The sequence below is a fragment of the Coenobita brevimanus genome, chromosome 84 (assembly GCF_032717465.1).
Source record: "Coenobita brevimanus isolate Jiangsu-jjx chromosome 84, ASM3271746v2, whole genome shotgun sequence".
NCBI lineage: Eukaryota > Metazoa > Arthropoda > Malacostraca > Decapoda > Coenobitidae > Coenobita > Coenobita brevimanus.
This window is the reverse complement of record NC_137037.1, coordinates 25,077,418-25,098,905: the sequence shown is the minus strand read 5'-3', so window position 1 is coordinate 25,098,905 and position 21,488 is coordinate 25,077,418. Positions and strand designations below refer to the sequence as shown.

Genomic DNA, 21,488 nt, shown 5'->3' with positions numbered 1-21,488 from the left:
TTGATTTTTATTTTCTGATGTGTCTGACTTTGGTCATAAGCTTCACAGCCCTTTCCCTGAGGCCCAGCAGTCCACCTACATATATATTTATCTGTTTTATTTAAATTTCATTTAAGAAATTCAATTTTTTTTTTCTAAGATGTCTGGCTGGGCATAGGCTTCACAGCCCATTCCCTGAAGCCTAGCAGCCCTCCTATGTACCACACACTTCCACATGTCACCAAGTCAGTGCGAGCACAGAACAGTCCATATTGAATACAGTACTTGCTAGGGCTGTCGCATACAGGACTGGTGTGTTGGTATTAGTGGAGGTGTATTTACGGCAAGTTGGTAGGTCTTATGGTTGTTGTTGTCGATCATCTCTGGTCTGTGTGGCTGGGCAGGCCCATGAATCACAGGCAGACAACTGCCCCTGCAAGGGTGTCCCATGCAGTGAACCAATGTTTCCTTGGGGTTGACAGTGAGGTGCTGGGAAAAGTGTGGAAGTTTAGATCAGTAAAGTCTGCATGATCGAAGTTCAGATCCATAAACTGTTCCCTTTCTCAGCCAGTGTTCAAACCTTGGTCCACTGGGACAGCAAGACACCTTTTTACTGACTCAGCAAATAAATGGATTTTGATTGTCAGTTATAAGAGACTTCTATCATATTCCTGTACCATCACTGCCATGTCACAAAAGAGATGAAGAACACAAAGTACTATACCAGTATAGTATTTACAGTACTTTCTTATCTTTCTTACTTGCTGCATTACTTGTGTATTGTATTTCATGTAATGTATACCACCCGTATCTTATATCTTTCTAGGATATTCTGAAAACCACAAGATGAAGCATATCCGCCGAAGTTTCATTGACACACTGCGACTTCACGTGAAGGGTGGCGCAGGGGGGATGGGGTTCCCTCGCTTTGGTGGTGCTGGAGGCAAGGGTGGAGATGTATATGTGGAAGCTAGGGAAGGTAATGCAGTTTTCAGCTATGAGGTTTTACTGTACAGTACACTACTACGCCTTGGGTTTCAGTAAACAGAACCAGTAACTATTGCTTTATCAATTTCTTTGCCATCTCTCAGTCTGTTTACTTATATACAGAGTGTCTCAAGACTTCTATCTATGTATATATTGCCAGATGCCTTAATCCCATAAAAGGTGGCCACAAACAAATCTCCTCCATGTCGCCCTGTCCCCCGCCATTTTGCTGCTCTCCTTCCAACTCACACCCCTCTAATATACCTCTCCACTCCATCCCTCCATCTCATTGTTGGACTCCACCTCACAAACATACACTCTCCTTGTTAGTCTCTCACTCTCCATCCTCTCCATATGGCCAAACCACCTCAGTGTATTTCTTCTACACTTTCTATCACATCCCCATCCACACCACAATGCTCCTTCACTTCCTCATTTGTCAGTTTGTCTCTCCATGTAACTCCACATACTCCTGTCAGATAACTCGTTTCCACTGCTTTCACTCTTGACTAGTGTCCTTCCAACAAGGTCCAAGCTTCGCTTTCATATGTTAGAGTTGGTATCACAAGACCATCCTGCAATGATTTTTTTATTTCTATGCTCACTTTCCTGTTTCTTATAACTGCTTTAAAAAAAACAGCAACCTTTCTTCCTTGTTGTACCCTTTCAAGCACTTCATCCTCCAAACGTCCATCATTACTCATCGCACTCCCCAGGCACTTAAATGCACTCACATTTTCAATTTCCTCATCATCCAGCCTCACTGTACACTTGAACACAGGTTTCCCTGTTACATCTCGCTCTGAGGGAACAAATCCATTTTTTTAAAATTTATTTATTTATTTATTTTTGCATCCTTACTATGTGGCGAGTACCTGTGTCTAGCCCTACCCCAAACCCCTTACCTCCCTTGCCACGTCCACCTTATACACACTAGCACACACTGTCAATCTGGCTACCAAATTAGTTTTTTTTAATGTGATTATGCGAATACGAAGGATGTTTTTTATAGTTATGCATATGAAAGAATGTGATACAGATCTGTCTATCTATCTATCTACTGCCAGATGCCTTAATCCCATACGGGGTGGCCACAAACAAATCGCCTCCATGTCACCCTGTCCCCCACCATTTCACTGCCCTGCTCCCAATTCACACACACCCTCTCTTATATACCACTCCACTCCATCCCTCCATCTCATCCTTGGCCTTCCCCTCCTTCTCTCCCCCTCCACCTCACTCACATACACTATCCTCGTCAGTCTGTCACTCTCCATCCTCTCCACATGGCGAAACCACCTCAATGTGTTTCTCCTAATGCTTCCTATCACATCCACATCCACACCACAACACTCCTTCACATCCTCATTTTTCAGTCTGTCTTTCCATGTGACTCCACAGGCTTCTCTCAAATAACTCATTTCCACTGCTCTCCTCTCACTCTTGACTTTCGTCCCTCCAGCAATGTCCAAGCTTCACTTCCATACGTTAGAGTTGGTATCACAATACTGTTATGTAATAACTTTTTCACTTCCATGCTCATTTCTCTGTTTCTTATCACTGCCTTCAAGGAACCAGCAACCTTTCTTCCTTGTTGTACCCTTTCAAGCACTTCACCCTCCAAACCTCCATCCTTACTCATCACACTACCTAAGTACTTAAATGTACTCACATTTTCCATTTCCTCATCATCCAACCTCACTGTACATTCACTGACACCTCTCTCGAAGTCCATAATTTTACTCTTCCCTAGATTCACCTTTAGAGTCCATTTCTTACACATCCTCCCAAACTCATCCACCAAGATGTGGGATAAATAATTATGTTAAATTGGAACAGCATCTGTTAATCTAATAACACCAATGAAGGAGAATCCATGTGTGCAGTTACCGAGTTTCTTGAAGCAGTAAGCCAGTCATCCAATTACCAATATAGTGCCACTTACAGGAGCAGTGTTGATGTTAGTACTGTATATCACAATACTATATACTTATCTATTTGTCTTTCTTAGAGTAATTACCCTGTAGTAACGTGTCAGAATGAAGGTAGGAAATATCTACAGTACAAGTCCCATTATTCGGCATCTATGGGACCAGGATGATGCCGAGAAATTAGATTTGCCGAATGATCAAAAACCTACCCACTCAGTACCTTAAATATATTGGTGAACACTCATCACCACTTACGGTACGGTATTACAACTGTGTTTGGAGAGAGTACTGTATACTGTACAATACTGCAATCAATACAGTACTATACCTGAATCTGAAATACAGTATATATATATATATATATATATATATATATATATTAGTGAACATATACAAGTGTAATGACACAGTAGGCATACAAGTCAGATAACACTTCCTGGATGGCCGAATTGATACGGAATATTACCTACCAGCTCAGTACATCACTTGTATTGGTGAACTCATCACTACTTATATTATTACAAATATGTTTGGAGTGAGTACTGTATACAGTACTTTTTCCAAACAAAATAAAATAGTCGGAAAATTGCATAAAATAAAGTAAAGGGATCTGAATTGGTAAGGTCTTTCTGATGAAAGTTATAACTTACATTTAGCACTCACTCTTTTATTCGTTTTTTTTTTTTGTTTACATGTGAAAGGAGAGTACTGATGGAAACAGTAATGTATTCCATGAACTCCTTAATAACCTCCGACATTGAACAACCCTTTAAAGTACCGATGTCGAGTTAGTGAGCTATGGAAAAACTGTGAACAATTAAGGGAATGGAACGAAGGTCACTGGTATGTTTACACGACTCTATGCTACGACTCCAAGCAGTCAGGGGGTCAGTTAATCTCAGATGTTTTCACCCATTTGGTAAATGCCCCGTAACTTTATTAATTCTCCAGTCAATCATAACGAATCATAGCATGGGTTTAGGAAGCTAAATAACACATTTCTAGGTGCACCAGACGATTATCTTCACATCTTATAAGAAAATGGAAGACATTAAATCCCTCTCTGAGTACGTAAAGTTCTTCCATTCTTCTGAAATCAATTTATTTATCTTAAAGATGGGAAGATAATCGTCTGGCTCACCTAGCAATGTGTTATTTAGCTTCCTAAACCCATGCTATGATTCGCTATGAGTCACGGAAAGATTGATAAAGTTACGGTGTATTTACCAAATGGGCGAAAACATCTGAGATTAACCGACCGCCTAACTGCTTGGAATCGTAGCGTAGTCATGCAAACATACCAGTGACCTTCGTTCCCTCCCCATAATTGTTCAGTTTTCTTTATAGCTCACACTAACTTAACATCACTGACATCGGTACTGTAAAAGGTTGTTCAATGTCGGAGGTTATTAAGGGGTTAATGGGATATATTACTGTTTGCATCAATGCTCTCTCTTTCACGTTAAGCACAAAAACAAACAAAAGAATGAGAACTAAATGTACGTTTAACTTTCATCAGAGAGACCTTAGCAATTCATATTCCTCCAGTTTATTTTTAAGTATTTTTCTGACTTTAGGTTTGGTTAAATACAGTTAAACTCGGTTAGGTTAGGTTCAGTTAAACAGGACAGTCCCTTCCACCATTATGCTGAGAAATAAAAATACTAGAGCTGTCACAGCCGTACAGCTAAAAACAACGGGGAAACTGATTTAACAAGCAACATTTATTTATGGGTAATGCATTACAGTGTCATGGGCTACTCAATTACCGGTAAGTCATTTTCATGAAGGCATCAAGAATGAAGGAATTTCAAGAATTAGCGTGGGGGCTTGGAACGTAACCCTCGCTAATTTGGTGGGGGTGGTTACTGTAGTGTATGATACTGTGCAATATTGTAATCAATACAGTACTATACCTGAATCTGAATAAAAATATAGAAATTAGTGAACATACAGAAGTGTAATGAAACATTAGGCCTACAATCCACAGATATCACTTCCTAGACTGCCGAGATGATTCCGGACATATGCCGAACAATCAACGATTTTCGTAAATGGGACTATTTCTCAAAACTGCCGAAATGTCGGATCTACCGAACAATCAGCTGCCGAATAATAGGACTTTTACTGTATACTGTACTGTACATGAAGCTAGTTAGTGTCGTATTCAGCTCCACAGTCCACACAGACTCTCAGTACACACAAGACACCTGGGGCATGGGTTATGAATATTAACTCGAATACAGTTATTATTATATTCAGATGTCTGGGAAAACTGTTTGTAACAAAGACTTAATGATTTATATATCATTAAAAGAATCATGGATATAATAACACCTTTTGTAAATTACGAGTATTACAGAGCAAAAAACTACACTCAGTCCTCGTAAATCGCGGCAATTTGGGTCTGGACCACTGCCGTGATTTACGAATTCCCTGATTTATGAATAATAACTCTTATGTGAAAACTTAATTTGGGTCTGGACTTTGGCCAACCCGCCCCCACAGCACCGTACCTACACCTATCTAGGCAACATCAAACTCAAACATACAAATTTAGGAATATTCAGTGCATGTATTAAATAGAAATAAGCCATGGTAAGGGATCTCACCTTAATCCTGTGATGAAATTGCTTAAGTGAATGGAGTGGGGTGGTGTTGGGAAGAACTTAGAACCTCTCAGCACTTTTTCTTCCCAAACTCTTTTGCCAACTTTGAAAACTTCTCTTCCCTCTCAACATGACGAATGAGCTCCAAACATTGACTGTACAACAACTGCGGCAGCTTCTTGACGCCATACTGCTTCGAGCGCTCCATTGGGGGGTCAGGAGAGGCCATGGCATGCAGGAGGTAGGGGGAAGTTGCACAAAAAGGCAGTTAGCTCTCGTACTCCACGGCGACGGTTTGTAGTGTGCGGACTGGCGGGACAAGAACAACAACAACATGGCGGCATTAGTATGCACATATGCCACCAGGGACGTTCGGTGATTGGTTGTTGGGTCACGATTTTCAATTTGAATGCCGTGGCTTACAATTCTCCTCAGAAAAGGCCCACTTGGATGCCTAGATCCGCGATTTTTGTGACTTAACAGTGATTTGAGGTTGCCGGCAGTCTGATGGCCACCTAGTCGTGATTTACGAATCCGTGAATTATGAACACGCGATTTACGAGGTTGAATGTATAATCAGTGACCACTTGATGTTAGAAGACTAAGTAAATGTATAGGTATAAATAAATTATAAAATAAATAATTTGGTTTTACGCCAGGTATCCCCGAAGGGCTAAGGCATTGCCCCTGAGTAGAGGACTTCTGGACTGGAGCATGTAGCATTTTATGACCGGATGCCCTTCCTGATGTTTACCAACGACCCTTGGGCGGATTTGATCCTCCGACCCTTCGGTCAGAGCGGAGTGCTCTAACCCACTGAGCCACGTAAAGTGATTAATTACAGTATATACAGCAAATATTATTCGCTTATTCCACAAATACCCTGACCACCCACCTTGCCGTTCAATAACTTCCTTCAATCTGTCTGGTAAAGAATTTACAAAGAGATGGATTTCCTCAGGTTCATTTCTACATATCTAAAATTGGGCGTTGATATGATTCATGAGTTGGTGGGGTGTACTCTCTTGCTCCGTTTCCCAGGTTTTCACCATTTGGACCCACACATGCTTTATCACATTCATGTCTGTGCCTTTGCTCAGCGATTCATGAATGTGAAGGTTATCCTGTCCATCACACGAGCTGTGTGAATGGGACATCAGTTGTGCACGAACAGGATGAGGCCTGCCAGGAAAGGGAAATTCCTCTGTCAAAGAGAGGGCAAGAAGGAGGTCTGCAACAGCTCAACATACTTTGCTTCTGTAAACCTTCCCTCAGTGCAGAACACATCACCCATAGCACATAACGACACCCTGTCCCATACATTACAGGTGACATGACCGTATTGAGCCACTTCAGCGATATTACGGGGGTCGTATCTGAATGAGAAAATTATCGTATACAGTATATATATATATATATATATATATATATATATTATACAGCAAGCTTGCCCCCAACGCGTGGGTTTCGTTCCTAACGTGGCGCGTTCAGCGTGAAACCGCTTAAGTTTTAACTACTCCTTATTTTGCTCCCTAGATCTCCTAAACGTGGTCTTTTGCTGTTATTTGCCATTGGTAATCAATATGAAACACTTTAATTGGTTAGAAGGTTTATTTAATGTTATAACTTACAAATACAGTATGTACTGCACAGCAAAACTTCAACATACGAATACCTAAACACAAGGCAACCTTCCGATGCTGAAACCAGTCGGCGTCGGAGTGTTGCCTTGTGTTTACCTATTTGTATGTCGAAGTTTTGCTGTGCAGTACTGTATTTGTAAGTTATAACATTAAATAAACCTTCTAACCACTTAAAGTCTTCATATTGATTACCAATGGCAGATAACAGCAAAATACCACGTTTAGGGAGTCTAGGGAGCAAAATGGTTTCTGGACTATTCGCTGTCAAGCCAGTTCGCCGTCACAACAATAACAAGACAACATAGACTTTGATGGATCCCCCTGAAATATACTTATTAAAGTATTGATTAATTGATAATAAGTATATTTATAAAAGTATTGATTAATTAATATATTTATAGAATGACGGGGAATCATACAGGGTGCGAATTGTCCTGATGAGAAATCGTTCATGTTTTGACGGGGAATTGACATGATGGCGAATTGTCTTGGAACCCACCAATCGTGTGTAATCTATAACTGGTTACAAGGCTTTATTTAATGCTTTAACTTTCTTTAAGTGCTGTAACTTACAAGTGCATACCAGAATATTAAATATTTAACTTACAAATACAGTACTGTGGGAAAGCAGTACAGCAAATATTTAACAAACAAATAAAAAAGGTAATATTCTGATGCCTATCAGAAAACTGGTTATAAGACCTTATTTCTTGCTTGACCGTTATTTAATAATACTTTAACTTGCACATAAACTTACCAGAACAGTACTGTAAATATTTAACTTACAAATACAGCACTGAGGAAAAGCAGTACAGCGAATCACATCACGTGATCAAAACAAACCGTGCGTGCTGAGCTGATGTTCGAGGATTTGACCAATCAAAGGCCTCTCTTGCGAAAATATATAGTTTTCGTAATGGTTCTTTAATCTTACGTTATCTTATACATATCCCAGCACTAATCGTGTATAATTGCGAGCGCGTTCTGTGAGAACGTGTTCCGGGCGAGTTTATATATATATATATATACAGTAACCCCTCCAATATCCGGATCAATAGAGCCATAGGCAGGTCCGGATAGTGGTCCTGTCCGGATATTGGGCCCCAGCTTATGGACTAGTACTTACGGACCCTAACTCTGAAAAACACCTATACAACTCCCTCTGGACATGCATAGCACCTATTTAAGACCCAAATCACACCAATAAGGGACATAAAAGACTGAAATAAATGCAAAAGAACCATAAAATGAGGTTTTAGAGGTGAGTTTATACAATATTAAACATTCTGGGTACTTACAAGTCCCTTGGTCTTGGACTGGTTTGAACCGCCAGTTTGCAGTCCACAGTTAATCCTCTGCACTCTAAATTCTAATTTCTTAACACTGCACAACACTGTAAATTCCTGTGTGTTCTAGTGGCAAGGTATTGCAGTTTATTCACTGTTTATTCACAAAAAACAAGCACCTATGGCTTGCACTGTTATGAGTATCTGCTCTCCATCGGAGTTAAGCTGTGACTGTTGATGTTGGTGGGGTAACAGAGTTGCCAGATCGCAACAGCCACATTACCAATCTCCTCAACTTTCATTGTCAAATATAACTTTTCATTACCAAATTCGTAAAGCTAGCATATATTCTTCACTAATTATATATACAAGTGGAAATACATGTAATCACTCTCCTTATAACTAACACCATGTTGATTATTTTCACACTATGTAGGGTAGCAGATTAATCAGAGAGAGCAAACAATCCACCATCTCCATCCTGTGTATCCTCATACATGTGAAAAATCCATTTGGTAATGCATTATTCTAATGCATTACCAAACGAATTTTTCATTACCAAATTGGCCCACACTTGGTAATGAAAAATACCAAATGGCAACCTGACAGGGGAGGGGGGAGGGGGAGGAAGGAAGGGGTGAAGGGACCATGGTGTAACAGCTGTTTGGCCCAGGCGGGAATTTCAAATTATGGGAGGGAAAAAAAGTCAGATTTTTTTCGAATTTTTTGCAGTTTTTGGCCCATTTTGGGAATATTGGATCCCAGGAGGATTATGTCCGGTTAGTGGGGATGTTCGGATATTGGGCGTTCGGATATTAGAGGGATTACTGTATATATATATATATATATATATATACTGTATGAAAAAAGTGTTTAAATATCGTTCGCTTAGAATGGATGTAAAGAGAAGGCCGTATGAGGGTGTTGTGGTACCGACTGCGTTATATGGGGCTGAAACATGGAATATGGGTGTAGCAGAGAGGAAAAGTTTGAATGTAATGGAGATGAGGTGTCTGAGGAGTATGTGTGGAGTGACGTGTATGGATCAGGTGCGAAATGATGCAATGCGAAGGAGAACTGGAGTTGTTCGGGAGATGGCTGGTAGAGTTGAGCAGAGGGTGTCGCGATGGTTTGGGCATATGGAGAGAATGGATAATGAGCGATTGGTGAAAAAGATAACTAGATCTGATGTGAGAGGTGTAAGGCTGAGAGGAAGACCACGAATAGGATGGATGGACAGTGTAAAGAGAGCGCTGGATGCGAGAGGGATGTCTGTTGAGCAAGGAAGAGTGGCTGTGCGTGACAGAAATAAATGGAGAGAAATTGTGAATGAATAAGTGATTACGCAGCCCTGAGGGGATATTCTCCCGCATTTGGTCTGATCAGCTAGTCAGGTCAGGTGCGGGTAAGGGGATGGGTCTGTTATGATGTGGCGGGTAAACCAGTTCTGCTGTCGGGCCCTGCTGCGGATGTCACTGATTGCATTGCGCAGTTAACCCTTGTGCGGTGTGGTGTGGTGAGGATCTGTCCGTTCTCCCCTTTGGGGCTAAGATGCGAATGAATGTGTTTGAATGGATGAGTAAATGGGGAGTGTGTCGTCCTGTCTCGGCTACCTCCCTTTCCTTGGGGGAAGCAGCCTAGGTATATAGATAGATAGTATATATATATATATATATATATATATATATATATATATATATATATATATGTACAGTATATATATATATATATATATATATATATATATATATAGGTGGGGGCACCCATCAGCCACTCACTCAATGTTGAGTGATGCCATATGAGCTCTACACTGAGTTACAAGCCAAATGGTTTCCTGCACCCAGGAAACCATTTACTTCGCTGGGTGGCTGGGTGGTAACCATATAACCGGGGTTTCTGGCAGGGTTAAGTATCCCGCAAATTCCCCTACCCAGAATCACTTAATCATGGCAGTCGTTTTAGAGAGCCTCGGAGGGCCCAATACCTGCCCAGGCCCCAACCAAATGGGCAGACTCGTGTGGCCATGTGGAATGTGTGAATGAGGAGAGCAAGAGGGTGGAAGTGGTGCATGTGTTCAAGAGTGCAGGATATGCTGTGATGGGATTGTGTGAAATGGAGATGAAAGGGTGCGAAGTGAGGTGTGGGAGGGTGTGCAATGTGTTAGATCGGGAATGAATGGGAGAGGAAGATGTAAGGAAAGAGTTACTTTGTTGATCAATGAGGTGTGGCAGAGTGGAATGAGAGACTACAAATGTGTCAGCTCGAGGTGTATGTATGTCAAGTTAGAGTTTGAGAAGGTAAAAGTGGCAGTGATTGTAGCGTATGCACCGTGTGAGGACAGGAGTCAGAGAGAGAGAAAGACAGGTTTTGGGATGAGCTGGGTGAAGTAGTGGGAGAAATGCCCAGGAGCCAAAAAGTGATCGTGATGGGGGATATGAACGGAAGAGTAGGCACTGGTCCCGAGGATGACATAATGGGTTGTTATGGAGTACCAGGAGAAAATGATAATGGGAATCAACTAAAGGATATGTGTCAGGAGAGGAGGTTGTGCATTTGTAATTCTTATTTCAAACACAAAGATGCACATAAACGTACGTGGTATGGAGGAAACGGGGATCATGTGGAAAGAAGTCTGATTGATTATGTGCTCGCAGAGAGGTCGATGATGGGAATGGTTGCTGATATGAGGGCTGTGATAGGAGAATGTGGAGGTCTGTCAGATCATATGATCGTGGTATGCAAGATCAAGCTGAGAGGAGTGAGGTGGATCAAGAGAGAGAGGAGCAGTTAGGGAGAAAAACTGAAAGTTGAGAAGCTGAGGATCAAAGAAATGGCAGATGATTACAGGACCAAAGTAAAGGACGGCTTAGAATCAGTGAACTGGAATTAAATGGATCTGGACAGCCTGTGGAATACATATAGGGATTGCTTAGGAATGCCAAATTGGTGTGTGGTGTGGCAAGAATATCAACAAAAAATAAGGGTACGTCATGGTGGGATAAGGAGGTTGAGAGAGTGGTGGAGGAATAGAGGAAGAAGTGGCTAAAGTGGTTACAGGATAGGGGTTCAGTTGAAATGAGAACTGAGTATATCGAGAACAAGAAGCACGTAAAGAGACTAGTGAAGAGGAAAAAGGAGGAGGCAAATGATGATCTGGGAAGAAAAATGAATGCGAACTACTCAGAAAATAGGAAGTTATTCTGCAAAGATATGTGGAAATGTAGAAGTGAAAGCGGAAAGAAATGTGATAGTGTGAAGGATGCAGGTCTTAGGTTACTTACTCATGGGGATGAAGTAAGGACCAGATGGAAAGAATATTTTGAAAGCCTGATGAATTTGGAATAGAGAGAGCAGAGCAGCTGTAAACATGATTGGTTTTGGGGGTGGGCAGAGAAGGAATGCAGTGCCAGGAGACGTGACACTCGCACAGGTGAAGAGCGCTGTGAAACGGCTGAAAAGTGGGAAAGCAGCTGGGGTTGATGAGGTGTATGCAGAGATGCTTAAGTGTAGTGGAGAGAGTGGAATGAAGTGCTTGTTGGAGATATGTAAGAAGGCATGGATGAGTGAAACTATGCCTGCAGAGTGGAAAATTGCTGTGATTGTACCCTTGTACAAAAATATAGGTGCATGAAGTGAGTGCAAGAATTATTGTGGCATAAGTTTATTGAGTGTGGTAGGGAAGGTATATGGAAAAATTATTATAAAGAAAGTAAGAGAGATATCAGAAGTCCTAGTGAGTGATGAACAGGGTGGCTTTAGGAATGGCAGAGGATGTGTGGATCAAGTATTTGCAGTGAGACAGGTAACAGAGAAGGCTTGTGAGAAGGACCATGAGGTGTTTATGGCATTCCCGGATCTGGAAAAATCATACGACAGCGTAGACAGAGAGAGATTGTGGAAAGTTTTGCGCATGTATGGTGCAAACGGTAAGCTGTCAGGAGTTTTTGTGACGGTAGTGAAACATGGGTAAGGGTTAATGGGCATCTAAGTGAGTGGTTCACGATCGTTGTGGGCGTGCGACAAGGTTGTGTGATGTCCCCTTGGTTGTTCAATATATATATGCATGGGGTGATGAGAGAAGTAGAAACACGAGTAATGGAGAAAGGGATGGCACTGGTAATGAATGGTGATAGATGGAATATCTCAACTTTGTTGTATGCTGATGATGCAGTACTGCTTGCAAGTACCGGACAAGAACTTGGTAGGCTAGTGCGGAGTTTTGCTGATGTCTGTGAGCGTCATGCCTTGAGAGTAAATGTAGAGAAGGGTAAAGTGATGGTTATTGAGAAAGAAGGTGACTCCCAGTATGATGTCACAGTGAATGGAGAGAGACTAATAGGTGAGAGAGCTCAAATACTTGGGTACAGTGATAGAAAAGAGAGGAAAATGTGCAAAAGAAGTTGAAAGTAGAGTGACATAAGCAAGAAAAGTGGCTGGTGCAATGAAGGCCTTCATAAGAACCAGAGGCTTGAGTTTTGCACCTGCACGAGGCTTACATGAGGGAGTGTTAATGCCAACTCTAACGTATGGGTGTGTGACTATGGTGTGGCATGAAAATGAAAAGTCAAGAGTAAGAACAGTTGAGATGGGACTGCTGAGGAATGTATGTGGAGTACAGAGGGAGTATGGGATACTAAATAATGTGATTCGTGAACGATGTGGAGTGAGGAAGTCGGTGGACACCAGAATCAAAGAGAGTGTCCTGAGATGGTATGGTCATGTGGAAAGAATGGATAACAATAGAGTGGTAAAAAAGGTAAACCTGAGCGAATTTGAAGGGGGGAGGAGGCGAGGTAGGCCAAGGAGAAGGTGGAAAGATATGGTGGATGAGTGTGTGAGGAAGAGAGGTTTGGAAGTCTGTGAGGCTAGGGAACTGACAAGAGATCGAGCTGACTGGATGAATTTTGTTAGGAGAAGAGCGTGATCAGGGATTTTGGCACCCCTTGTGAGCATGGCAGCGTCCGGATTGACTCAATCGGATACGCTGTGTGAAGCTGCAGACTGTGGTGAATGTTTTTGGCGTATCCGGTGGAGCCAGGATTCCGGGATTTGAATGATGAGTGAATGGAAGTGTGGCCTGTTTGGATTGGGCAAGTTTGTGCTGTCTGGACATTGCTACTCCTCATCCTGCCCTTGGGTGGGAAAGGAGGTCCTGTTGATGATGATGATGATGATGATATATATATATATCTTTCTATCTATCTACCTATCTATCTGTCTATTGCCAGATGCCATAATCCCGTAAGGGGTGGCCATTTGACTCTGAGTTAGTTGTTTAACGGGGAGGGGCACTAACCCTCCACCAACCCACTTGTTGACATGTAGGGAGCATATGCACATATATACAGTACATCCCCAAAGTACGTGAGTTCCGAGTACGCGGTCCCCCTTGTACGCGAGGACCTTTTTTTTTTTTTTTAGCATGCGAATTGAACTCCTTGTAAGCGAGACGGGCATCGAAGAGTGGCCCAAATCCTGGGTTACCCGGAGTATGCGACATTGCCTTCCTAAGAAGCGATAACGGTAGCCTACACTCCACCCAGGGGCCCACCCAGGGGGGGGGGGCCAAGGTTGCCATGGCCCCCCCTGAAGTTTCCTTCCTTGTAACAAACGAAATACACTAATAGTTGCTTTAAAAAAAAACCATGATTACAAGTTCTTGCAATTTGCCCCCCCACCCCCCTGAAAAATATTTCTGGGTGTGCCCCTGGCTCCACCCACCTTCAGCCATATTCTTGTTGGTTAAGTTAAGCCATATCCTTGTTGATTTACCTAGTAAAACCATAATCTTGTTGGTTTACATCATCTTAGGTAATATGTCTTAGATAGTTTCCCTGTACAGTACAATACTTATGTCTGAAAATCGTCTCAAGGGTTGCCCATGAAGGGGGATGCCGCCCATATGTAATTTTTCCCATAAGTTTATGTATTCACAGTACGCGAATTCATAGTACGCGATGTCCTATGCTGTCCATATAGGCGTGTACTAGGGGGATGTACTGTATACATATATAGATAGATAGATAGATTAAAATATATATATATAGATAGATAGATATAGATATACACTCACTGCTCACATAACACGTGATATTGTTCCTGGCAGGTCCCGCTTTATGAAAATTCCCCATTATACAATCATGTGTTTACATATTAAAAGGTTTCATGGTACCCAAGCCAGCCTTAACTTCACCTTCTGGGGCAATTTTCCGGGATTTTTCCCAGGACATTTACCTACCTAAAAATGACTTCAGTACCCACAAACACTGGAGGATTCCTCAACCTGAATTGAAGAGTTTGTGTGTGTTTATAGAGTCGGTTGGAACTTCTTCCCTCTCCTGTCAGTTGCAGTACATGACCAGGTACCTTTCCATCATAACAAGTCAGATGAATAGTTGACTTAATTGACTTGGCATTTTTTGGCGATGGCACAATTACGTTCTCCTCTCTTCTTCCGCTTGATCACGTCAAGCTTCTCCTCCTGGGTCAAACTCTTCTGCTGTCTTGCTGAGTCATGGTAGTGCGGCATGGTTAGGCTGGGTCAGGTGGCCAAAAAAAAGAGAAGTTAACACACAGCACGCGTGGAGGCGGAGAGCGGGCAGAGGGTTGACTGGCGTGGCACAGGAATCAGGGTTGCCAACTCACATTTTCAGATGTCGCTATGCTTATGCCTAAAAGTCGCTAAAATGTCGCTAACCATTCTATCAAAAGTCGCTAATATTACTCCCCCCCCCCCACATTTTTGTAATCAAGTTATAGCAGTTTTTTCTACACAGTATTGACAAAATAGGTCAATATTAATCAATAGGTCAAACATGGCCCGCGTTCCCTCCACTTTTTTTGCTTCACCAAATTTCTTGAATGGTTGAACTGTGTGTCTCACTCTACTAAAAGGCTCTTCAGCTTTCTTATGTTTGTGTTTCTGTGTTTCTCAAGGTTGCACAGTTTTGCAAAGTACAGTTGCAGATTTTACAAAATCCATTACTATCATCTCCAGGGACCTTGGGAAGCCAGTTTTTGTACCTTTCGTCTTTTAGCCACGCCTTTCTGAATTTCTGCGAATATTGTGGCTTGCACATTTTTAAGTAAATCCAAGCACTTTCTTCTGGGCTCATAGTAGACTCGTGACAGAGTGTGTCATGTGCACTGTGTAGGTCTAATACTTACTGAAGTTTCATAAAGACATGTCCTGTATGGACGCTGATACCACTTTTTAAATAAAGTTGAACAGCTTATTTCTATTATATTATGCTCATCACAGGTCATTAATAGAAAATTGGTTGGCATTTTTTTCTCAGTTGTACCAGATGTACTTAGCACTACCATAGGTACCAAATCTCATACATGCATATTAGTATCTAGCAAAATCGGCATACTCTGTGGCTTGGTCTGGGCAAACTGCCGAGAGGCAGGGGGGATCGGTATACGTCACGTGCAAATGCAATACGCGCCATGACTAAATCTGGCCGCGTTTTGTCTGCTTTTTACCATGTTTTGACCATTTGCCTCACATAACGACTAAATATTCCATAATTTTTGGCCCCAGGCCGCATTTTCACTATTGTAGCAGCTTAATACGTTCTTTTAAGAAATGGGCAATTTCTCCACCCGCGTAATATTTGTCAAAATCGCGTTTTGACCATATCTTGGACAAAAAAAAACAAAAAAAAAAGGCCATGCTATGACTGTTTCTGTGCTCGCTGATCACGCGTTATGTGAGAGTTCACTGTATGTATATATATATATATATATATACTGTATACTGTATATATATACAGTATGTATATATATATATATATATACTGTATACTGTATATATATACAGTATGTATATATATATATACATATGTATAAGGTCTCCCTCGCTATCCAATTGGGTTACGTTCCTGAATAAGCAATCGTAAATTGAGCAATCATATACTGAACTTAAGGTTCCTCGAGTCGTGGATGAAGAAAACACGACTGACTGGGCTGATAATCTCACACGTTCAGTTCAAAATAAATAGCCAGTCAAGGATTAATGCAAGAGTGCGAGAAATTTAAAGAGGGATGATATGATAAATTATACTTCATTGTCTTTTTGTATCTTCAAAAGGTAATTATATTAGGCTATATTTTAAATGATACATAATCACTAATCAACCTTTGACTTTCGTCTCATTAGTAGCCCAAATTAGCCCAACTTACTTTTAAAGTAGCCCAAAAAGTCGCAAGTAGCTAAATTCAAAATTTAGTAGTGCAGGGCTTCCAAAAGTAGCCCAATTCGCTACTTGTAGCCCAAGCTGGCATTGATGGGTGCCCACACCATCATCCTTGATGCAGCGATCGCAATTCCTAACAAATACCTATCGACTTGCACTTAGGAACGCTGGACTGACTGCGCTCGTGCGATCGTGTGACCCAGAGCAATCGTTTAGAGAGCCATGGGTACTAAAGAAGATTGATCTTACACGCGAAATATCGTATACAGAGTGCATTGGATAGCGAGAGATTACTGTATATATATATATATATATATATATATATATATATATGGTGGTTGGGGTTGATTGCTCATGTAATACCACCCAGGGATGAGTGAGATTGGTCACTCTCATCTTAAATGTTGGAACCAACTGCCTAGCCCCTGGCTGCTAAGCTCCTCATGGGGCAGTGTAGGATTGGATGTTTTCGTTTTCGTTTTCGTTTTTAAAGGCTCCAACATGCTTGCATGTGTCGGCCTTGGTCACCTAATGGCGGCTCTCCACGCTGCACGATCCATTGCAGCCTCCCTGTTCAGTCCCTTAACCCTAAGGTCACACTTAATGACCTCGTCCCATGTCTTTCTCGGTCTACCCCTTATAACCCCACCCCCAATATTAACACTTCTCACCTTCCTCACCCAATTATCATCCCCCATCCTCTCCACATGTCCAAACCACCTCAATCTACCTCTCCTCATCACAACACCAATACACTCCAGTCCCATCCTACCTCTCAACTCTTCCATTTTAAACCCAGCCCCTCCAGGCCTTGGACGCAGGGACGCACTGCACATCCACCTAATCATTGTCATTTCTGTACGTCTGAGCCGGCGAATGTCTTCCTCCTTCACTGCCCAGGTCTCACTGCCATACAGCATTACACTCCTAACACATGCTGCATACAAAGACCCCTTAGCACGTAGGGAGAGCCCTCTCAATGTCAGGAGAGGCAAGAGCTCCCTGAACTTCTTCCAACCACTTCTTACCCTAGCCACAGAGCTAGCTCCAGCCCCACATCCAGCACACATGTTTCCCAAATAACAAAACTCTTCCACACACTCAAGAGATTCACCAGCAAATTCAGTCCTTTCACGTCTGACGATCTCCACCTGCTCACCCCGGCACGCTGTACACATAAAATCAGCATTATCTCGCAGTCTACCTCTGATACCACTACATCTCTTATGCACCCATTTATCACGCACACCGCACAAGATGGAATTACTTCCCACGCCCTTGTGGCAAACTGCACATGGCCACTCTCCGTCGTCTTTGACAGTACCGCCACCAACCCTAGATATCATCACTTTTGTTTTATCTGCATTTACCCTTAAACCCTTTTGCCCCATACCATCTCTTCACTTCCTAAACCTTTCCTCCGCCTCCCTTTCATTCTCTGCAATCAACACCAAATCATCAGCATACAACAACTCCCACGGGAGTCCGTTTCTAAAGTCACGTGAAAGGGCTTCAAGTACCATGATAAACAACATGGGACTCAAGACTGACCCCTGATGCACACCAACATTCACGGAGAACTCATCACTTAAATCTCCATTCACTCTCACCTGGGTGTGAGCACCCAAATACATGGCCATAACCACCCTAACCAGCCACTCCTCCAAGCCAAGCTTTCTCATTGCCCACTTCACCACCTCTCTAGGGACTCTGTCAAAGGCCTTTTCCAAATCAACAAAAACAAAATAAAGATCCCTTCTCCTACCAATATATTTTTCCTGAAGCTGTCGAACAATGAATATGGCATCAGTGGTCCCCCTACCTAGCATAAACCCAAACTGCATCTCATCAGTATTCACTCTTTCTCTAATCATACCTTCTAAAACTCTCTCCATTACCTTCATTATCTGATCTAAAAGCTTTATACCTCTATAATTTCCTCTTTCCAGGGCATCACCCTTCCCTTTATACACATTTACAATTACACTCTTCAGCCAATCATCTGGGACAACACACTCATAAATAATCCTATTTATCAGGTCAGTGACTAAACTCACCCCTATATCGCCTGAGGCCTTCAACATTTCGGCAGTCAACCCAGACACACCTGCTGCCTTCCCCACCCTCATCCTGCCTATTGCCTCACTCACAGTAGCAGCATCAATCAAAGGCCAAGGGCCAGACACTGGATCGGCTGGCTCCAAACCTTCCCTGTCCCAGTCAAACTCCTCATTCAACAACCGGTTATAATGCTGTCTCCATGCATCTTTAATATCCTCACTGTTCACCACTACCCTTCCTTCATCATTCTACACACACTGCTCACCAATGATATCCCGATTATCCCTCTTCACCTGACCTGCCACCCTAAATATATTTTTCCTTTCCCCATGATTTAGGTTATCAAGTAATTGTCTCTGTGACTCAGACTTTGCCCTGTATACCTCTCTCCTAGCCCTACGCTTGGCAGCCAAATATTCCTCTTTGCTACCACCCTTCTCCCATTCCCGGAAAAGCCTTCTTTCCTCCTTAATTGCAGCTTCTACACCCTCATCCCACCACCAAGTCCTTTATGTCTTGGTGGTCCTCTTGTCCAGCCGCATGTTACATCAGTAACTCTCAAGAAATTGTTCTTGAGGGCTCTGTACTGTTCATTAACGCCTCTGTCTACAGCTCCCTGTTCAGCCACCACTCTCCTCAACTCGCTATAGAAGGCATCCCTTACTACTTGGTTTTTCAGCTTCCATATTTTCCTCCTAGGTACATAAGTCCTCTTTTTCATCACTTGTTCTTTAAGCACCATATCACAAATCAATAGTTTGTGCTGCTGCACACACTCCTCACTTCCTATAACTTTAACATCCCTCACTAACCTCCTATCGGCCCTCCTAACCAGAAAATAATGTATCTGACTGCTATTTCCCCCAGACTCATACGTAATTAACCTACTGTCTCTTTTCCTAAAATATGTGTTGCACACAATCATATATATATATACACACACAGTAATCTCTGTACTATCCGGACGCCCACTATCCGGACTCCCCACTTACCAGACATTTTGGGCCCAGGCCTTTGGAACCCCAAAATAGCCAAAAAATGTAAAAAAAAAAAATTTAAAAATCTGACATTTTATTCATCCATACTTTGAAATTGGCGCACAGTGCTAAACAGCTGTGTTTACACTTGCTGCTTACTTCCCGCCCTCCCCCATCCCTCCCCAGTTACCATCTATACCTACCGTCCTGTCTAGACGCTCATTCAATGGATGCCGCACGTGCTCGTTTTTGTGAATAAACAGTGAGTAAACTGCAGTACCTCTCCAGTAAGAGGTGCGAATGACGAGGTGAAAGAGAGAGAGATTGTCCAGGTGCTTGAGGGTGCAAAAGTTGATGTATGTGGAGTATCTGAAACTAAATGGAGAAGTGAGAGTGTGAGAGAATGGGAGTATGAATGGGGTACAGTATATGTGCAGGAGTAGGTGACAATGAGAGGGCAAAAGAAGGAGTGTGTATAGTTGTGAGTTAAAGATGGAAGAAGAACATAAGAGAGTATGGATCAGTTGGGTCAAAGATTGTGTGGGTAAGACTGAAAGTTGGAATACAAATGTGGGCGATTCTGTTCGTGTATGCGCCAACACAAGATCGTGCAAACAGAGTGAGAGCAGAGTTCTGGACAAATGTGGAAGAGTGCATGGAAAAGTTTGGAAGGAATGGGAGAGTGTTTTTGATCGGTGATATGAAAGGTAAAGTGGGGAATGTGAAGGTGGATGGAATAGTTGGTGAGTGGGGTGTGCCTGCTAATATAGGTGAGAATGGCAGTGCATTAGTGGACATTTGTGCTGGGAGGGGGTTGGTGGTAACCGATACACTCTTCAGGCACAAAATGATCCACAGGTATACATGGCGAGTGATGAGAAGCGTGGGTGGTGAACTGAATGAAAGGAAGGCAATGATTGATTATGTGTGTGTGGATGAAAGGATGCGAAGATGTGTAATGGATCTAAGAGCTTATAGAGGGTTGGGGGAGTGGACTTTCTGACCACTACTTGGTGGTGGCCAGAATAAAGATCCAAATAAGATGGAGAAATAGAAGAAGGGAAGGACGGGAAGAAGGAGTATATGCAAGGAGAGTGGAAAGGTTACAAGAGGATGAGAAAAAGGCAGAATATAAGAGAGAAGTGGAGGAACGATTGGGCAAATATGAATTGGAGCAGATGGGGGACGTGGAAGGTGTGTGCAGGATATTCACAGAAGAAATATGTGCAGCATGTGATGTGGTGTGTGGGATGAAGAGAAAACGGAGAGGGGTGCAAGGAACAGCGTGGTGGAAAGAAGAGGTGAGAGGCTGTGGCACAAAAGAAGAAAGCATACAATGAATGGATGAGAAATAGGGGCGTGGAAGAAGTTGAGAGGCGGAAGAGAGAGTTATATGTAGAAAGAAAGAGAGAGGTGAAAAGATTAGTATGAGAGAGTAAGAAGAGAGTGGATGAGGAATTTGGAAGGAATTTGAGTGTAAGGTGGAGGGACTGTAAGAAAATGTTCTGGAAAGAGGTGAAGAGAGTAAGGCAGGGTGGAAGTGAAGTTAGCAGGGGAGTGAAAGATAAAAATGGTAGATTACTAGTGGAGAAAGGAGAAAAAGTGAGCAGATGGAGAGAACACTTTAAGGAACTGTTGAACATAGAGGATGGAAGTAATGCGAGTATAAGTGGCTGGGGAATGTCTGGGAGAAGGAGGGAGGTGAGAAGACAGGAAGAAATCAGTAGGATAGAAGTTGTGGAAGCAATGAAGAAAGTTAAATTGGAGAAAGCCCCAGGAATTGATGGAGTGTCTAGTGAAATGCTGAAGCATGG

The 21,488-nt window shown here is 42.4% G+C and overlaps 1 protein-coding gene across 2 annotated transcripts in view; it reads left to right on the top strand.

Moving 5' to 3' along the window:
• The window catches only part of LOC145410222 (GTP-binding protein 10), a 364,639-nt gene that overhangs the window by 145,393 nt on the left and 197,758 nt on the right, over window positions 1–21,488 (top strand). For both annotated transcript variants that reach the window (XM_080280440.1, XM_080280441.1), the window contains exon 2: window positions 806–958. In XM_080280440.1, coding sequence (XP_080136566.1) covers window positions 806–958 — 153 coding nt within the window. The remainder of the gene's footprint in view (window positions 1–805; window positions 959–21,488) is intronic.